Source organism: Poecilia mexicana, unplaced genomic scaffold (genome assembly GCF_051168715.1).
Source record: "Poecilia mexicana isolate PSO_F unplaced genomic scaffold, ASM5116871v1 scaffold_10, whole genome shotgun sequence".
Taxonomy (NCBI): Eukaryota; Metazoa; Chordata; class Actinopteri; order Cyprinodontiformes; family Poeciliidae; genus Poecilia; species Poecilia mexicana.
In genome coordinates, this window is record NW_028263379.1 from 5,693,353 (window position 1) to 5,711,183 (window position 17,831).

The following is a 17,831-nucleotide window of genomic DNA, read 5'->3' on the forward strand; positions in this document are numbered from 1 at the left end:
TGATTCTGAAAGAAGTGATAATGGATTTAGTTTGAATTAATATCTTCATATTTAACAGGTTGTTTTTACACAAGTTCTCTGAAGCGAAATTGTCAGCGTTTCCCTGGAAACGCCTCTGTAGTTCTGCGCGTGCGCACAGCGTGACCGAACACCTTTTCCGCGAACATTAAAAGGCCTTTCTTCCTGTGTTTACCTCTCCGTGTTCAGCTGTTGTTTCTTCGTCTAATGGCGGTTTTTCAAATGTTTTCGGTTATTTTAGTCACTGCTGTTTGTTTTGGTGTAAGTGTTGCCAATTTAAATGGCTCTGGGATTGATTTCGACTCGTTCAGGAAGAAGTTTCACCGTTTGTATGAAGTCAACAGTGAGGAATTTAGCCGTCGTCAAATCAATTTTCAGGTAAGAGATTGGTGATGATGATGAGGAGGAGAGAAAGAATGTTTTTTACGGGTCTTTGTCCTGTTTTAACTGGAGACTGTTCCAAACTAAGCGTGCAACTGTGTGAAAGCTTTAACGGTTGTCTGGTTTCTGTTTAGGAAAAACGTAAACTGAAACGTAAAGTTTGGCAGCACAGATGGATGGATGGATGGATGGATTTGAAGTCACGGTTCAAATTATTTAGTGTCCTGCTAAAGTATTCATACCTCTTTGAATTTACAGCCACAAGTTTTTTATTAGACGTTTATGTGACAAAGCAAAACAATGTCCATAACTGGAAGTGGAACCGTATTCACAATTTTAATATTGTGAAAATAAAAATCTATAAAGTTATATATATTAGACTATTGCGTCCTCTAACACAGGGGTCAGCAATCTTTGCAACTAAAAGAGCCACTTTCTCCTAAATACCAAACCCACAGAAAAAGATTTTTAAAACGTGTCCAAAAATTATTAGTATTATTTTTAAAGGAAGTTAAATTTAATTTTTTTGCTATATTACAAAGTTAATCGAAGTTTCACTGAGGGTAAAAAATCATTTATTTTCAGCAGAGTAAACCCTTTAAATAAACATGTTAAAAAAATGAAGCTAAAATATAAAACACGTAGTGTGACGCCTTATAGGATTTATAGCATGCTTTACTAGATTTTTTTGTGCTCTGTCACAAAAAATCCTAATGAAAGACATTAAAGTTTCCAGTGGCAGCAAAATGTGAAACAGCTTGTGAGAGAAGCTTTGCAATGCAAATATTTTAAAATCCTTGTACCGTTTGTGCCCTGTGTTCTAGATATTCGTTAGAAGAATTGCTAAACTCACCCTTATACTCTTGTAATTAATGACTTATTTGGTTTTGTAAGAACCACAGTGGAGGGGCCAAAGAGCCTTGTGGCTCTGGAGCCACATTGCAGACCTCTTATTTGTTTTGCTATGTCACAAAAAATCCTAATGAAAAACATTCAAGTTTCCAGTTGTAACAAAATGTGAATAAGGTTGTGAGAGAAGCTTTGCAAGACATTACTGATGTTTAACCATCTTATAATCTAATGTAGACATAGACAGAGTTTATTGTCATTCAGTTGTGCAAATTTTAATGTAACAATTTTTATGTAATTTTAATGTATCACAATGCAAATATTTTAACATTTTTGGATAATGAATAATATTGTTTTGGATAATGAATAATATTGTTTTGGTTGTTATCATGCACAGTTTTACTCCACATCCATTGTTTTCCTTTTTAATCTAATCATAACATTTAAAAAATTGAATTGAATTTTTTTGCATTTTTCTGTTTTCCCCCTTGTTATTGCTCTTTTTCCCTCTATTTTTCTTTATTCCTAGAAAATATTTTAATGTTGCTTTCTTAGTTGGTTAAACATTATCCAGCATTTGTGTTATGTGTGTTTTTACAGAATGCTGCAGTGCGACATCTATACCTGAACTCATTTTCTGGTCAGACACAGTCTGCTACATATGGCATTAACCAGTTCTCTGACCTTTCACAGATGGAATTTAAGGGTGAGAGGAAAATTCCTTGTGGATTTAAAGCTTGCATATTTGAATTAGTTGCATGTACTGAGTGTTTGTAAACTAGCAAGTTAAGACATGGTGAATATCTTTTATCAAATCACTTCTTCTAAATGTGTTTAGTCCTGTTCGCTGGCTCTAGAGGAAAGAGCCGTTGTTAAAGTGGATCTTTGTATCCAGGATTGACTTTGGACTGGATCTTTATTTGCAGATGTTTACCTTCGAGCAGAAAGCAGCAGTGCTCCTGGCTTCGTTGGATCGACCAGAGCGGGGCTCCCGGCCAAATTTGACTGGAGGGATAAGGGAGTGGTGGCACCGGTCCAGAACCAATTAGCGGTAAGGTTAATACAGACAGATGATGGATATACTGGATGGCTGTTACACTCAAATTACTGTCAGCAGAAATAAACAACATGGATTAGCTCATCACATTAAAATTTGCTAATGGGGATCCTTTGGTCATAACAAAATAATAATCACATCACTTATTTGCACCTTTCAGGAGACTGGAGCAGAGGTTTACAGGATATGACACTAGACATACAGCCTGAGCTGCGATAAAATGGTTTAGTTTCACATATATTTATGTGCTAGAATGACCTAGTCAAAGTCTGTACCTGGATTATTGCTGTTCAGAAAATCTCCATCCAGTTTCACTGAACTTGAGCTGTCATGTAAGAAGAATAGGCAAATATTTTAGTTTGAATTTGCAAAGCTGGTAGAGATGAACCACAAATGACCTGAAGCTGACATGAAAGGTGGGGGCTGAATACAAATGCATGCCACACCTTTCAGATTTTGTTTTTTAAGAAGATTAGAAAACTTTGACTTATCTTTTTTCTTTGTCACAATGATGCATAGCTTTGTGTTTGTCACTTCAGATCTCAATAAAGTTAGTTGGAGTTTTTTGTTTTCAACTTGAAAAAATGTGAATTCATTAAAGTGAAATTAAAATATTTACAAATCACTTACCTTTGCAACGTCTTTGTTTGCACATGAGGAAAAGTTGATCTTTTAAACGAGACTAATGTAATAATACACGTGCTGTAATTGAATGCTGTTTAATTATATTATTTGGTTTTATGATTCGATTTTTCAAACAGATGGTAATAACTTCTTCAGTTAACCTGGTTAATGTGGGTGGAGTGAAAGGATTTCAGTCAGTACTGGCATAAAAACCAAGGTTGACCTTACTGAAAGCCGCCACCTGCCACATTCCTGCAGCTTCTCCACATTTCAGCAGCTGCTGTGCTCTCCTCAGCTCACAGTAAACGTTAGTGGCAGCAGAGTTCAGCTCAGGGCTTTAGTGGAAAATTTCATTTGCGATTTTAGCTGCCATTTCGTTTTAAATGGAAAGCATAAGTTTGAATGTTTATCATAAAATAGATCTTTTACCACGTTGCAGTTTGAAATGAAATTACGGTGCGAGAGGTTCACACATTTAGTTTCGACAATCTGGCTTCAGTTCGTCACCTCACCATCTGCCTCACCAGCTCCTCCTGTCTCCAAAATGCAGATATATACGCCAGGTCAGTGGTGCCGTACAGGTGCATGCATTCTCACTTATCAAGTCTGTGTTTTTGCTTCATGTGAGAAACAGGATTGGTATTTTTCAGCCCTGGATTTGTGCATCTACTTCAATATCAGGAGGGACAACTCATCATTCTTCAAATATCTGATTTACAGCTACTTATAATGTTTGCCAGTTACACAGTAAGGATGATGAGAGAAGGCTGCCGTTTGCTTTGATCGTTATGAGGAAGGCATCACTCTTAAGTACAGTTATGCAGTTAAAAATCCTGAGTTCCACTTAGTCTTTAATTATTTTGGTAATTGTATAAATAACTGCCAAGTATTTAAACTCTTTAAATGAATGCATGTTGGAAACCTTCACATTTTCACACCCAAATCACCTTCCCCTCATCTTGGATATATTTAGAAGTCTCAAACTAAGATTTACGACGAGTGCACAGAGAGTTCTCCGTTCTGCAAATCAATTTTAGTCTTGGAGAGTTCAGCTGAAGGTCAAACATTCATCTGAAGTAGTAATGGACAGAATACATATTTGAGTGGCGGGGGAGTTCAATCGTTAAGGAAAAGCAATGAAACGATGACAAACCAAGCCTTTGAGACTTCAGCTCAACGAGCAGAAGGGACCTGGGCTCCAAAAGAACCAGGCTTAGTGAAATGGAGCTGTTGCATGTCCTTTATGAAGGTTCACTTTTTGCTCTTTTTGTCCTTTATCTCTTTAGTAAGTCAATTTGCTGCGGGGATGATATTTTCACTCTAAAGCACTTCTCCTAAGGGAGGGACGTAACCTATACAGGAGAATGCTGCATGATAACATGGTGTATATTTCATCCTTTTGAGTACAGGGAAAGTTTAGTGCTCCTGGGAGAGTCTGTAAACGACCCGAGTCTCCACACTCACCTACCTCAGCTCTCCTGCAGTTTATCTGCCCACATTTCTTATTGTCTGGCTTGTCTGTGGTCCTTCCTGGGCTGGGTTCCCACACAAGATTAATGGATAGGCAGAAGATGAAACACGATGCCATGCACACAGACACCAAATATCAAGTCAATTACATCAGATAAACTCTTCTCTACTCAAAGTTTCCTTGTCTTGATTCCTCATTTATAGCCTGGGTGCAATTCAGTACTCACAGATGTCTTTAATATTCTGTACGCTTGGTGCATACTTATCTCCAGTCCGGTCTAATCAGGATTGAATTTAGCTTCTGTATTGATTTTAAGCCATAGAACCACTTTAATAAAAAAAAATAAATAAAAAAATAAAAAAAAGTGTTTCAGACAGCAAACTGTTCATAATATTTATGAGAATTTCTGCTGAGGGAGTGAACATGATGTAGTGATCTCCATGCGGTGTGAAGAATAAAATTTGTTAAAATATTAAAGAGGGGAAGGAAAAAAAAATCTCTATTTCCCCGCATAATAAGGTATTGCATGCTCTGAATGAAATAGCTACTGGTTTCTGGGATGGAATGAAATCAACTTCTATCCATTTTTATTACAAGAATTACTTTATGCTTTATGAATATTAGAAATGATCATCTCTCTAAAGCTTGAGTAACAGCTGGCTCTATGTATTTCTTCATCATGTCGCTAATAGATGAGAGTGGAGTTTATTCATTTAAATTTTCCCCAAGAATTTAGTTATAAAGTGTTTCTGTCAGTAGGTGGCAGCAGAAAGCAATTAGTCACAGTTAATTTGGTTTAGTCGTCTCATCCATCTTTATCATGCAATATAGCAAAAGAATTAGATTTGAAAATGTATTAATGTTAATTTATTGTAATTTAACAAATATTTTCTGCTACAAACAGATTCAGTTTTTGTCTGAAGTTAGAGACTTTATATGTGTGGGACTGATTTTTGCACAAAGGCATCACCCCCCTCTACAAACCCATGGAAAATAAATGCTATCAGACTAAATGTTTCATTGGCAATATTTTACTCCTTACCTTATTTCACTGTTTCCTTGTTTTGTAGTGTGGGAGTTGCTGGGCGTTTAGCACAGTCGGTGCTATACAGGCCGTTCATGCTATGGGAGGCTCGCAGCTGGAGCAGCTCAGTGTGCAGCAAGTTGTAGACTGCTCCTATAAAAATGAGGGCTGCAGTGGAGGCTCGCCCTCCCACGCTCTCGCTTGGTTAAAACAGGTGAGGTTTACACTGCGTTACAACTTGAACCAGAAATGACTGCTAACATGTCCCTTAAATTCAGTAATTTATCTGTTTTTATGGCTCAAACTGACTTGTTCTTTATAATGTAGACCAGAGTGAAGCTGGTGAGTCACTCAGACTATCCATACAAGGCCAAAACCGGAATGTGCCATTTTTTCTCCCCATCACATGAGGGTGTTACTGTGAGGAACTTTTCCCTGCATAGCTTCAGGTAAGAGACAAATGTTTTAAAGCACAATGAGCAGCTGAAACCACATATGGGATTTAAAATCACTCATTACTATTTATCTGACATTAATCCAACCAGTCAGGATTACTAATTTATTAAATTACTGTGCCTTTAATTAATTTGGTAAAGCAATTTTGATGCATTTTAAGGCATCCTTCTCATACATACTGTTTTTTTTCGTGACATAAAAAAAATCAAAAGATATCAGTGAAGACATTAGGAAGAGAATTGTGTAACTCCTGACGCTGGAATCCACGGTGATGGTTCCATACGGACCTGGGCAGAAAGGCCACTCACTACGAAGAAGCCATTATTTCCAAAGCAGCATAAAAAAATCACATTTCTGTTTATTTATTTAGTTTATTATCCAATTGGTCTTAAACCAAAGTGTTTGGTTGGAATAATCAATGTTACATTTGGAGGAAAAGGAGTGAGCTTACAGATTCAAGAACACCATCCAAACTGAAGTAAGTACGAGTTTGGCAGCATCATGCTACGGGGCTGTTTTTTTTTTTTTTTTTTTTTCTTTTCTTTTTTTTGTTGCAGAAAGGTCTTGTGGACTTTACATAATATCTACGTTCATGGGGCAGGAGCTTGTGTGGAAATATTGAAGCAACGTTTCATGATATGAGCTATGAAGTTAAAGTTGGGGCTCATATTTACCTTCCAAATAGACAATGGCCTTACCATCCAGCCAAAGTGGTTACAAGGGGGTTAAAGATGACAGTGTTTTGGTGTGGCCATAAATGGGTTCAAATTACAACAAACTATTGTGGAAAGTTTGTGGAAGGATATCCAAGTCATAAAGTGTAAATTCTACAAATCACTAAGGAAACATGTAAACATCTGACCTTTGGGAAAAAGTAATTAAAACAATAACAGATTTTCTGGCATTGAAAATAATTCTGGTAATCGTCACTGACCTTAAAAAGTAAAAGTTTAGTCTGATTTAATATCTGCATGCACATATTTGGTTTTAGTTATAAATAATAAAAGCTAAAAAATAATGTAATTATGAATTTTAAGTTGGTGCTTAAAGAGGAACAAGTACAGAGGGCAGAGGGTGTAGCATTTGTCCTGTCCAATCACAGACCACCATGATCAGTCTGTCAACACAGGTTCTGATAGCTCAGTAGCACAAAGGTGTTTCTGTCTGAGTCGGCTGTTATGACCAATGACAGGCAAAATATAAATATATGTAAATATCATGTTGGGAAGATGCTTTTAAGTTTTATATGTCGTCCATTTTCTTTTGCACTTCTTCCTTCAACCGTAAGACTCTAAACTCTAAGTATGATATTTAAAACATCACATATGCTGACTGATCATTTTCACTCACAGTGCCTGTTTGAGCTCAATGTTTAAAGAGATGTAGATGCCACTCTTTGATAAAATATGCAAAGCTATAGATGTAGACTGTAAAACCAGACACAGAAGGCTGTAGGCATAATTGGATGATTTTTCAGTTACTGTTTACTTTTAAGGATCCTTCAAAAGGAAATTCAATGAAAAAGCAACAATAATAAGAACCAGTCAGCCTGGTAATAAATCTGCTAGTTGTAATCATCTCACGTGCAAAGGAGACGCATAAATCACTTGCCAGGGAAATGGGAGGATGAGTGATGACCGTGGCCAAATGCCCACTGGTTTGTGTTGCTACCAGCTGGCCTGGACTGTCATCCAGGCAAAGAGTCTTATAAGCCTCTGCTTAGCAGAACACAGCAATTGGCAGCTGAAAAAGGGAGAGTTCAAGTGTTTCACTTGAGAGCAGATTTGCGCTTATACTGCAGGACCCTGGATCTCCATCAGATGGACGTGTTCACCTCGCATCTGTGTTCAGAAAGCAAAATGATTCAAGAAAAACTAACATATTCTGAAAATGTGTGAGCTCGCTGTGAAAAAAATAAAAGGAATAAACATCAGAAACATGAAAGTGGTTCCGCTTTTCAAAAGGTGTGTTCTGTTAGATGTCAGAGAAATCTTTCTGCCTCGAGTCCGAGCCGTAAAAACCAGCATGAGCACAGAGACTGACGACATCGTGAAGCAACGCTCCAACTTTCCAGAATTTGTATCGATCCGTTCATAGTTCTGAGTGAAGTTCGTTGTGATGTTTATCAACAGCCATGTTTGTCCAAGGAGGTCAGGATGAGCAGGACTCACAGGCAGCTGGTGATGTGCAGACTTTCTCTGGCTACAAATGCAATAAACCTGCACTGGTTCTCAAAAAATGCTCTGCTCAGATGAGACCAAAACTGAGCTTTTGGGGGGGTTTAAGTGCTTTGTGCTACAAAAACTCGAGCTCTGAATACAAAGGCATGCCACGTTTTTCAGATCTGTATTTTGAAACATTTTGTAAACCATGTATAATTTCCCTTCTGCTCTATGATTATACCCCACTTGGTGTTGGTCTGTCACTCACATAAAAACATAATAAAACATGTTAAAGTTGGTGGTTTTTAACGTGACACAAGAACGTTCAAGTGGTTTATTTATACAGCACTTCTCCACGGCTCTGTAAAAGCCTGGCTAATAAAATAACTAAAAATATTTACAGATCTCAGGCTGAGAGAAGGGAAACCAAGGTCATAATTTTCAGTAATAATTGAACTTCAGGTTCTTAAATAATAGCAGAAAATCCTTCTGAGCCCCAGTGGAATCAGAGTACTTTAAATCAAACTCAAGCAGGGCAGAGCTGCTCTTTCTGCTGCTATCATAGACCTTCATTAAATCTCACGTTTAGCCAGTGACTTATTTTCTAACAAAGCAAAAGAGATGATTGTAGATTTCAGGAGAAACTGGGGTAGATCAAACACTATTTCCCTCACGGGAGAGGAAGTGGGGGTGATGGAGGAGCATAAATACCTCTGTGTTCACCTGGACACGGACTAAGCTAGAGACGTAAATGAAATGGTCACAGCCATTTCACTAAGTTTGAAGAAACTTGAATAGAATGAGTTACTTTGACATTTAAGTTTCCTCTGGGATTAATGAAGGATTTTTGTGAGAGAGGGTTGAAAAACGTTTAAGGTGAAAAATAAAAGTCTAAAGAAACTGATTTATATTTTAATTTAGTAGTTTGGACAGCAATTCTCTAAATGTTTTTTATTCATATTTCAGATCCCTACCTGGTTTGTAGTTAAAGCAAGTTGGTAATGTTTCATAGGTATTGTTTTTTGAAAGTGTATTGTGACCTTATAACACCTGACAGTCAGTTAAACAACTAAAACATTGGAATTGACAGGTGAGGCTTTTAAAAGATTGATGATCGACTAGAAAACTGCAATCAGTGCACTTAGGTCATTTGACAATTTTCTACATTGAAGGAAGTTTACAGCTCATTATTCTCATTTTTACAGTAAGTGCTAACATTTTTGTTTTGAATTCATTCTTATTTTCTTTGCTAATCCCATTTGTTGATTGTTTTTATAGATGACTCCAAATTTATCTTTGTCAATGAAACTTCCTCTGAATTTTCCACAAGCGCAGCCTGGCCTTGTTGAGCACAACTAAAAGCAAAGTACAGATGATCTTCAGTCGTAGTAAATGCCAATGTCACGGTACCACTTGAATTACTCGTTTTACCCTTTTCAACAATTCTCTGGTCCAGCATGAAAATGTGTCTTTGACCTGCCTCCTGTCTTCAGGAGTGGGACGGCTCTGCTAGTAGTTGTCTCATCAGGAGGCCAGATCTTTACTGCAGCACAGCGAAACACAAACACCATGACAAAGTCAAAGTGGCTTTTCAGAATAGTTCATCACATAAAAAGAGGCCCTATGGACGACATGTAATGAGCCTGGCAGCGGAGGGCATCACAGATTCCCCCAGTGGGAATCGTCTGGCGGGATGACAGGAAGGGGCAACAGAAGGGGGCCTGCATATGCTCAATGTAGAAGAAAAGAGAATATATGTCATATTTGTTCAAAAGCAGATGTACTAATGAGAAATATGGATAGTAGATCAACTTTAATGGTGAGGAAATGGCAGAAGCATGTCCATCTTTCAGATGTTTGAAGAATCTTTAAAGCTTTCAGCACATGTCCATGTTCAGCTCTCTGACTTTCTCATGTTCTTCAAATAACAAGTTAATCAAAAGGCCAAAGAAGCCACCCATAGAGAATATGCTTCTGTAATTTTCTTCCACAGTGGTCAGGAGGAGGCGATGATGGGTCAGCTGGTGCAGTTTGGTCCTTTGGCTGCCATCGTGGATGCTGTCAGTTGGCAGGATTACCTGGGAGGCATTATCCAGCACCACTGCTCCAGCCAATGGTCCAACCACGCTGTCCTGGTTGTTGGATACGACACGACTGGTACAAACTCCTGCACTACAGCTATGTGGCTCTGTATTCTGCTTTAGATAATGTGGGCTGTAAAAGTAATTTACACAAATTAGTGCTGTGGGAGAACAACAAGAGGCCCATTATGTTACTAAGGGGAATATATTATTCAGAGATCGTGGAACTAAGATATGAGGATTTTAGTTCCTTGCATTTCTTTCCTCTTTTTGAAAATAAAGGGGATGCTAAGTTTACTCTTTTATTCCAGATGAAATTTTTACACAGAATTTTCCATCACTTAATTTGTTAGATTCTCTTCCAGTCTGTTGAAATGATCAACATCAGGTTAATGAAAATGGAGTATGAAACCAATATTTGTTTTTCCAGACCTCATCCAGTTCCACTATTCCTCTAATCAGTTGATGAATTTACAGCTGAAACTGGAAATGTACCAAAAAGAAAGACTTACACCTTTCTTTTCTCACCGTCTGAAGTGAAATCAGACCAAACTTCTCTTGTTTTAGGTCAGTTACAACCAACTAAATTATTACAATTTGCTGAAGGCCAAAAATGAGAGAAAACAGTTTGTCAGATTTATTTATCAGTGTCATTAAAATAAGAAGTTTACATACTGTCCTTAGTATTTGGTGGAATTACCTTTGAACTCTATGACGGGTCAGATGTTTTGGGTTTACTTGTATGGAGTCATTGTCCATTGGGAAGACCCATTTGGACCCAACCTTTAACTTCCCGGCTGATGTCTTTAGATGTTGTGTCAATATATTTTTTTACATAATGTTCTTTCCTCATTATGGCATCTATTTTACAAAGTGCATCAGTTCCACCTGCAGCAAAGCAGCTGCACAACATGATGCTGCCACCGCCTTTCTTCACAGTTAGGATGGTGCAGGCGTCCCAGTTGGCTAGTTATGGTTCTCTTTGTGTTTTGTTTCCTCCTTCTGAGTGGCTTTCCAGCCCAGTTCGCTACAGGACCTTCAACAGTATCTTCACAAGATCTGTGACTTTTAAAGAGTCAGTAATCATTCTGTATGTAAACTTCTGGTTTTGAAGACATTAATAAATAAATCTGATATTCTTTCATTATTGTGGCTTTGGGCAAATCGAAATAGTTTTGTTAATTCTGACTTGCCTAAAAAAAGAGCAGTTTGAGTTTTCTTTAACTGTAGCTATTTACCCTCATATTAAATTCCTAACAGAGTGGACCCCCAACTGATTTTCACATTTCTCAGCTTGAATAATTTAACACAGTCTTATTTATGGTGTATTGTAGAAAGAAAACAGTATTTATGTAAAGGCGTAAACACAAACAACCTATGAAGCTGATGAAATGCATGTTATGTTTCCTAGGAGAAATACCTTACTGGATCGTACAGAACTCCTGGGGAACGACGTGGGGAGATCAGGGTTACGTTTATGTAAAAATCGGTAGCAACATCTGTGGTGAGTTCATCTCCTTCATCTTTTTGCGTATTTTGATGCATTAATGCAGTCTGTTGTTCTCCTAAAGTGTTAATCACACTTTTCTTTTTGGGTTTCTTCCCAGGTATCGCAGATTCTGTGGCAGCTGTTTTTCTTTGATGACAGTTTATATTTGAGTCAGATGGGTTTGTGTGAGTCACTGCATGCGGCTGCTTCCCGTTGCCAAAATGAAATAAGTCATCTGCTCGTCTTCAGTGTCACTGTGGATAATGCTTTTATTGAAATGTAGCCATCTTGTGTCACAAAAACAAATAAATCTCCTCGTATGTTTGCAACTGTTGGATTATAACAACAAACTGCGACACAATAAAAGTATTTTCACTATGCAAAGTACATCCATCTTATTAAATACAAAACACATATTAGAACTCATAATTCTGCTATACAAATATATAATGAATTAGTAGATAAATACATTACAAAATTATGCAGAGTACTATACAAAACATCTGAAAGAGCTACATCATTAGGATTATGTAATAATTCATGGCTTCTCTTTGATATCATATTTAAGCAGTGCAAATCTTCCTGCTTTAGACATTGACATTTTTATGCTTGAGATTTCATCTTATTTACACTTTGTTTCACTGAAGGTGCATCTTGGTTTGTCTGAAGCGGCCCACTGTGACATGCTGACATGAAAGGCGTTCTGTAAAACCCGGCAGCGTTGTCCCTCCGCGCAAGGTTTGATCATTCCACCCACTGATCCGCTTGCCTCCAGGTCAGCTCTTCTTCATTTACATAACGGTTACTGAAGGAACATCTGAGCAGGTCTTATCAAGGAGCCGTCTGCCGCACTGTGACTCCGAGACAAGATTAAAGTAAAATAGCTTGATTCGGTATCGTGAAACATTTAATGTCAGACATTATGTCACAAGCTCTACGACTCGTTTTATTTTTATTTTTGTGGTTTATTTTTACCACGTGCTAAAGCTTAATATTTACAAGCCTAACTTCACATTTCAACCTTATCTTTATACATTCAGTGAGTCGCCCTTACATCCTTTTAACTTGGTATAAAACAATAAAGTTCATCATTTTACTTACTTACATGAAGTTTACTACAATGTTTATTGGTCTTGAGAAAAGTAAAGTTGAATCAACTTTAAGTCAGAGTGATGCTCTGACTCATGCATATGTTGGCCCAACACAGGGGCTGCCCTACACCTACACACTTGGCAAATAACTCCCCGGCTGTGATCTCTGTCACAGCGAAGGGAAGCCACAACAGACGGCTGAGATGAACTCCTAGTCCGAGTCCTCGCTGCTGCAGTAGGAGCTGTCGCAGCACTCGGCCATGTACAGGAAGGTGTGAACGTTGGGGTTCAGTTTGGGCACCCAGTGACGAGGCACCAGGAACGTTGCCAGGTTAAACAGATCCACAAACACTTTGTAGCGGTCACTAAAGAGAAAGAACATCATGTAGTTGTACGTTGGACACTACAGAAAAATGCTGCTGTTCTGAACAGTCCAAACTTTCTGGAAAACAATATCCGAGAAATAGGTTATTCTTTGATGATTCTGTCCTGATCTAAATCATCTTGGATGGGCTCTGCAGAGTGATGTTTGCAGTCAGGAGACTGAAGTTAAAATTAAACAATACCTGACAGTGGATCTTAAGTAGTGGTAGCCTGATGAGCCCCCCGTGCCTGCTTTGCTGCCAATCATTCGATGTACTATGCACACATGGTTGTCTTGAAGGGAGAAAAAGAAAAAAAGTAAAAATCTTTGCTTTGACATCATTTGTGCTGCCACTTCCAGTGCACTGTTGAAGTATTTATATCCCTTTAACTCTTTTACATTTTTTCATGTTAGGGTTTTATGTGATACACCAACACAAAGTGACACATAATTGAAAAGAATACATTGGGTCAAAAGTTAATTTACAACTAAAAGAAAACTGTGATCCATTTGCATTCAGCTCCATTGATCAGGGGTATTTCTCTACCAGATTTACACAGATGGAGACTGAGATTTTGCCTCTTCTTTGCAAAACAGAAAACTACAACACACACCAATGCTTTCATGCTTAATTTTCATTCTCGCTTGGAAGCCAAAAAGTAGAATTTTAGACCCATGTGACCTGAACGCCACATGTTTGCTGTGCCTGCTGCAGAGCTTGTGGCAAACTTCTCAAGGCTTTTCTTCATATATTTCTTCTTGCAACTAATACAATTTGGATTTGTTTTTACAGTACTCCCACCTCCCACCATTACCCAAAAAACCGAGATAAAATTACACACAAGTGGAATTTTCTAATTCTGTTGATTGCATTGAATTTTATTAAGGTAAATTTTTATTTTTTATTAAAATGAAGAGGGCTGAATATTACTGGAAACTATATTTAATTTTTTTGGAAAAAAAAAAAAAAAACACTTTGAAAACCACATATCCTTTTCTTTTTTACCTCAGTATCATCCTCTTGTTGGAAGAAATGTTTTTTTTTTTTTACATTTCCAGGTTTATGGACATCTACTTTGAGTCACTTTTTAACGTCATGTGGTCCCTGTTCCTCCAGTTCTGGCTTTACGCTAACTAAACCCTCTATTGCTGACACGGTGTATGCAGAAAGTCCCATAGAAATACTTACATCTCCATTTTGTCATGAGGTTGTCCATGTCCATGAGGGATGTGAGCAGCTGGAAGGGAACCTGGAATCTCGGCTCTTCCCTGAAAGGTGAAGGAAGGTTTGATGTTTTAAACATCTCATGAAAATCCTTCTAAATTTTAATGGGAGTAAAATGAGAGCAGCTGTCTCCTGTGCACCACCAACAACCTCGGCAGTTTTGCACTAATTATCACTGTGCAGTTGCTGCCGGATGACTTTGTTAGCTCTGCTGAAGCCTTAATGAGCCTCATGTGACATCCTGTCCTTATCACATGTGTTACGCAGCTACGACACCTTTAAGAAAATCTGACAGACATGCTCAGACTGTTGAAGTTTCCTCAAGACCTCCTCACTAGTGCTGTAGGTGTCGCCTGGCTGACAGGGTTTCAGAACCGGGCTTGTGATATGGAAATGTTATGGGGAGGAATTAATGAGCACCCCTGCCTCTGGAACGTGCACTGAGATGTTCTTAAGTTAGTCCCTTTGGAGGTGCCAACACCTTCCAGATATAAAAAGTAATGTATGAAGTGTAATAATACGGTGTAAATGCTCCAGTTTCACTAGAAAATTAAAGGTGGAGAAACACAAAGAAAAGCTTAACTTACCTGTAGAAGTAAATCATCAGAGCTCCTTGTAAAGCCTTGTAAGACAGCCGCCTTTCCCCTTGTTAGCAAAAAAAATTTAATTAATTTGAAGCAACATAAATGTACTTTATTTATGTTGCAAAAGTTCGAGCTCAGTTTTGAGGAAGCGTTGAACACACAGAGCATCTCCAGCAGGCTGATTAAACGGCTACCTTTGCTGACCAGATGGTCATGACGCTTTTCATCGAACAGGGACGTGAAGTGCTCTCTCTGTTTGACAAGCTCAGCCATCAGCTTCTCTTTCTCCTCCGACTCTGGCATTTTCTACACAAATAAACAATGCCCGCAAACAAAAAATCCCCAAGTTCTGTCAATCATCCATGCACTCCGGGGCGAAGCTGGGAAAGTTTGTTCTGGGAGCTGAAGTTATTTCTTACCTCGATTTTCTTCTCCTCCACATTCAGCCCGTCAAATATATTGATTTCAAGCCGTTCCCAGAAATTGAATCCATCCACTTCCAAGCCAGGCGTTCTCTCCAGCCACTCCTGAAAGAAAGGCCCAAAGGTTTTATGCCATTTGTTCCCTGTTCACACCGTTATGTGAATTAACGTGTGGCTCTAAATCAGGGGAATCAATGGCAAGAGGGACTAAGACGAACCTCAACCAGCTTCAGAAGCGTTGGCTCTTGTTCTGCGTCTAGAAGCGTCTCAGTCTCATCCCCTTTAATGTAGTCCTTGTAATGCCGTCGGTTGTAAGGAACCCTCAGGTTGTCCTGCACCCCGATTTTGTTCTCCAGAAGTCGAAACTGAAGGCTTTCAAACCCAGAGGCGGACATCAGGTACTTCCTGCAGACACAAGATCAAATAAACATCCACAAGCAATTCATTAAAGACATAGCGCCTAAATGTATAGTTATTCATGAAGTTAGTAATGAGTTTACCTGAAGTCAAAGAAATCCAGCGCTGTCATTGTTTCCAGAACTGCGAATTGGTCAACCAGCAGTCTGAAGATCATTACAATCCGGTGAATCCGTGTGTTGACTTTGAGCATGTTGCGTTCATCTCTGACCTGAGGGAATAAAAACCGTATGACCTGACCAATAATGACCATACAGTCTCCAAAAACCTCCGAAGACAAAGAAGCTGTAGTAGTAATGAGACGTGTATCCGTTTTGGGGCAATTAGACTTTCTTGTTTTTATCTGAGCTCTAAATTTAAAGGTAACTTTAATTCAGGCAGAGACGCTGAGATCTGACTCTTATAAACAGTTTGAAACCTTAAACACGGAGGCTCTAAATCTGTCGGTACAAAATGTTCTTTTCTGTGTGACTTACATGTCCGCTGATGAAGATCTCCCGCACCGAATCGATCTCAAAAAGAATCTGCTTGAACCACAGTTCATAGGCTGAAATAAAAATCAAAGGTTTAAACATCATAAATACATCTGCATCAGATTAGAGTTAAGATGCTCAGCTGTCAACAGCAAAGTAGGTCACCCTCTTCAGGTAAATAATGTTCTGCTTGACTAAACACCAGTAAGACATATTGAACTGTACCTTGATGGGTGACGATGAAAAGATGCTCGTCATGGATTTTATTGCCCTGCAGTTCACTTTGCAACACTTGAGCTGTGGTTATTTTATCCAGCTGAGGTTTGGAATTGAGTAAAGCAAACAGCAGATAGTTGGTTTCTAAGTTTCTTCCTTAAAAACGTCCCAAAGATAAAATGTAAGTCTTCCTTGCTGTTTTACCTGCAGGTAGTCTCCATAGATGATTCTTCCTTTGCTGCCCTCTCCCCCTGCCTGCGAGGCATCCTGGCTTTCTTCAATAGAAGGTTTATTTTTGAATAACCTGCGATATGAAAGAAGGCAGCCCTCAGTCATTTGGGGTTTTTTTTATCAACAGAAATGAAAAGGCCTGCATTTTACTGTGTATGTGAAAAAAGAAATAAAAGTCCTTAAATGTGATAACTTAAACATACAAATGTTTCTTCTCAAAGTACGGGCATCGACTCATGGTTTGTCCTAGTCTGTTGCAGCAGGGATGTGCTCCTCTTCGTTTTATAAAATTTACTAAAACGGTCTTCAACTCGGCCTGAGTTTTTAAAGATGTAACTCATCCAATCAATCACGAGGACGCAGTCACCATCCGACCCGCCTCTATTTGCCCCATGCTGTCACTGTTTATCTTGAACTGTGGCTACAATATGGACTTTGTGTTACCAAAAAAAAGACAACAGTTCACAGTAGCTGATGTTTTTTTTTTATCATGAAATCAAAATAGATTATTTTTGCTGCTTGCTGAAAACATTTAGGTTTGACATAAAAAGCTGGACAGGAAACGAGGCTCACCTTCACTGCAGCTTACAGGAGAAAGTCATCTGCAGCAGAAGCCAACAGGTAGTTCTGATTTTTTCATTCTGTTTCTCTTTCTGCTCTTTTTTCCTTCCTCCTCCTTGGAGATCAGTTGGACAGGTCTAAAACCTCCTGACCGTTTAACTCCATGGTTATTCTGGTGAAGGATCTGTCATCTACAGAACCAGTAGAACGTATTGGCCTCCCTCCACTTTTACATTTTTTACGTGAAAGACTTATTTAGAACCAGTTTGTGTTAAGTTTTCTTTACAAAAAAAATGATTAGACACATAACATTTTGGATTGACATGTTCAAGATGTTTGTTAGTAACTCCACAGAAATGAGCGCTGCTTCCAGTCGGCCATCAGGCCTTAAATGTAGTGACCAGAAGCTTCTTATAGCTTCAGTTCAGTTGGTTCTGCTGGAGGTTTCTTCCTGTCAAAGGGTAGTTTTCCTCTCCACTGTTGCTATGTGTATACTCAGGATGAGGAATTACTGCAAAGTCGATGAGTTTGCGAGTGTTTGTCTATTGTCGCTACGTACTACTACAGGATTAGTGCAAGTCACTGATTTGATGCAATCTGCTGAGTTTCCTTACAAAGAAAACTAAATAATTAAA

At 38.5% G+C, this 17,831-nt stretch overlaps 2 protein-coding genes across 2 annotated transcripts; one reads left to right on the forward strand and one right to left on the reverse strand.

Annotated features, from left to right (window-relative positions):
• Positions 1-134: 134 nt before the first annotated feature.
• ctso (cathepsin O) lies at positions 135-11,941 on the forward strand. Its single transcript, XM_015006561.2, has 8 exons — positions 135-396; positions 1,849-1,954; positions 2,175-2,299; positions 5,471-5,638; positions 5,752-5,873; positions 10,036-10,199; positions 11,535-11,627; positions 11,731-11,941. The coding sequence occupies exons 1-8, from the start codon at positions 226-228 to the stop codon at positions 11,763-11,765; spliced, it is 984 nt and encodes a 327-aa protein (XP_014862047.2). The 5' UTR covers positions 135-225; the 3' UTR covers positions 11,766-11,941.
• Positions 11,857-16,954, reverse strand: tdo2a (tryptophan 2,3-dioxygenase a). Its single transcript, XM_015006560.2, has 12 exons — positions 16,839-16,954; positions 16,609-16,708; positions 16,414-16,504; positions 16,192-16,262; positions 15,799-15,926; positions 15,517-15,703; positions 15,296-15,403; positions 15,071-15,182; positions 14,880-14,937; positions 14,257-14,336; positions 13,270-13,360; positions 11,857-13,068 (listed from the first exon to the last, which is right to left on the reverse strand). The coding sequence occupies exons 1-12, from the start codon at positions 16,871-16,873 to the stop codon at positions 12,915-12,917; spliced, it is 1,215 nt and encodes a 404-aa protein (XP_014862046.1). The 5' UTR covers positions 16,874-16,954; the 3' UTR covers positions 11,857-12,914.
• Between the last annotated feature and the right edge of the window lie 877 nt (positions 16,955-17,831).

What these genes read in the sequence shown, in the direction of transcription:
- ctso (XM_015006561.2), top strand. Translation starts at nt 226, where the DNA reads ATGGCGGTTTTTCAAATGTTTTCGGTTATTTTAGTCACTGCTGTTTGT. An exon ending in GTCGTCAAATCAATTTTCAG is followed by an intron (nt 397 to 1,848) that starts GTAAGAGATTGG and finishes GTGTTTTTACAG; the next exon opens with AATGCTGCAGTGCGACATCT. An exon ending in AATCGGTAGCAACATCTGTG is followed by an intron (nt 11,628 to 11,730) that starts GTGAGTTCATCT and finishes GTTTCTTCCCAG; the next exon opens with GTATCGCAGATTCTGTGGCA.
- tdo2a (XM_015006560.2), bottom strand. Translation starts at nt 16,873, where the DNA reads ATGAGTCGATGCCCGTACTTTGAGAAGAAACATTT. An exon ending in TTTCATCGTCACCCATCAAG is followed by an intron (nt 16,263 to 16,413) that starts GTACAGTTCAAT and finishes TTTTTATTTCAG; the next exon opens with CCTATGAACTGTGGTTCAAG. An exon ending in TACTTAAGATCCACTGTCAG is followed by an intron (nt 13,069 to 13,269) that starts GTATTGTTTAAT and finishes CTTTCTCTTTAG; the next exon opens with TGACCGCTACAAAGTGTTTG.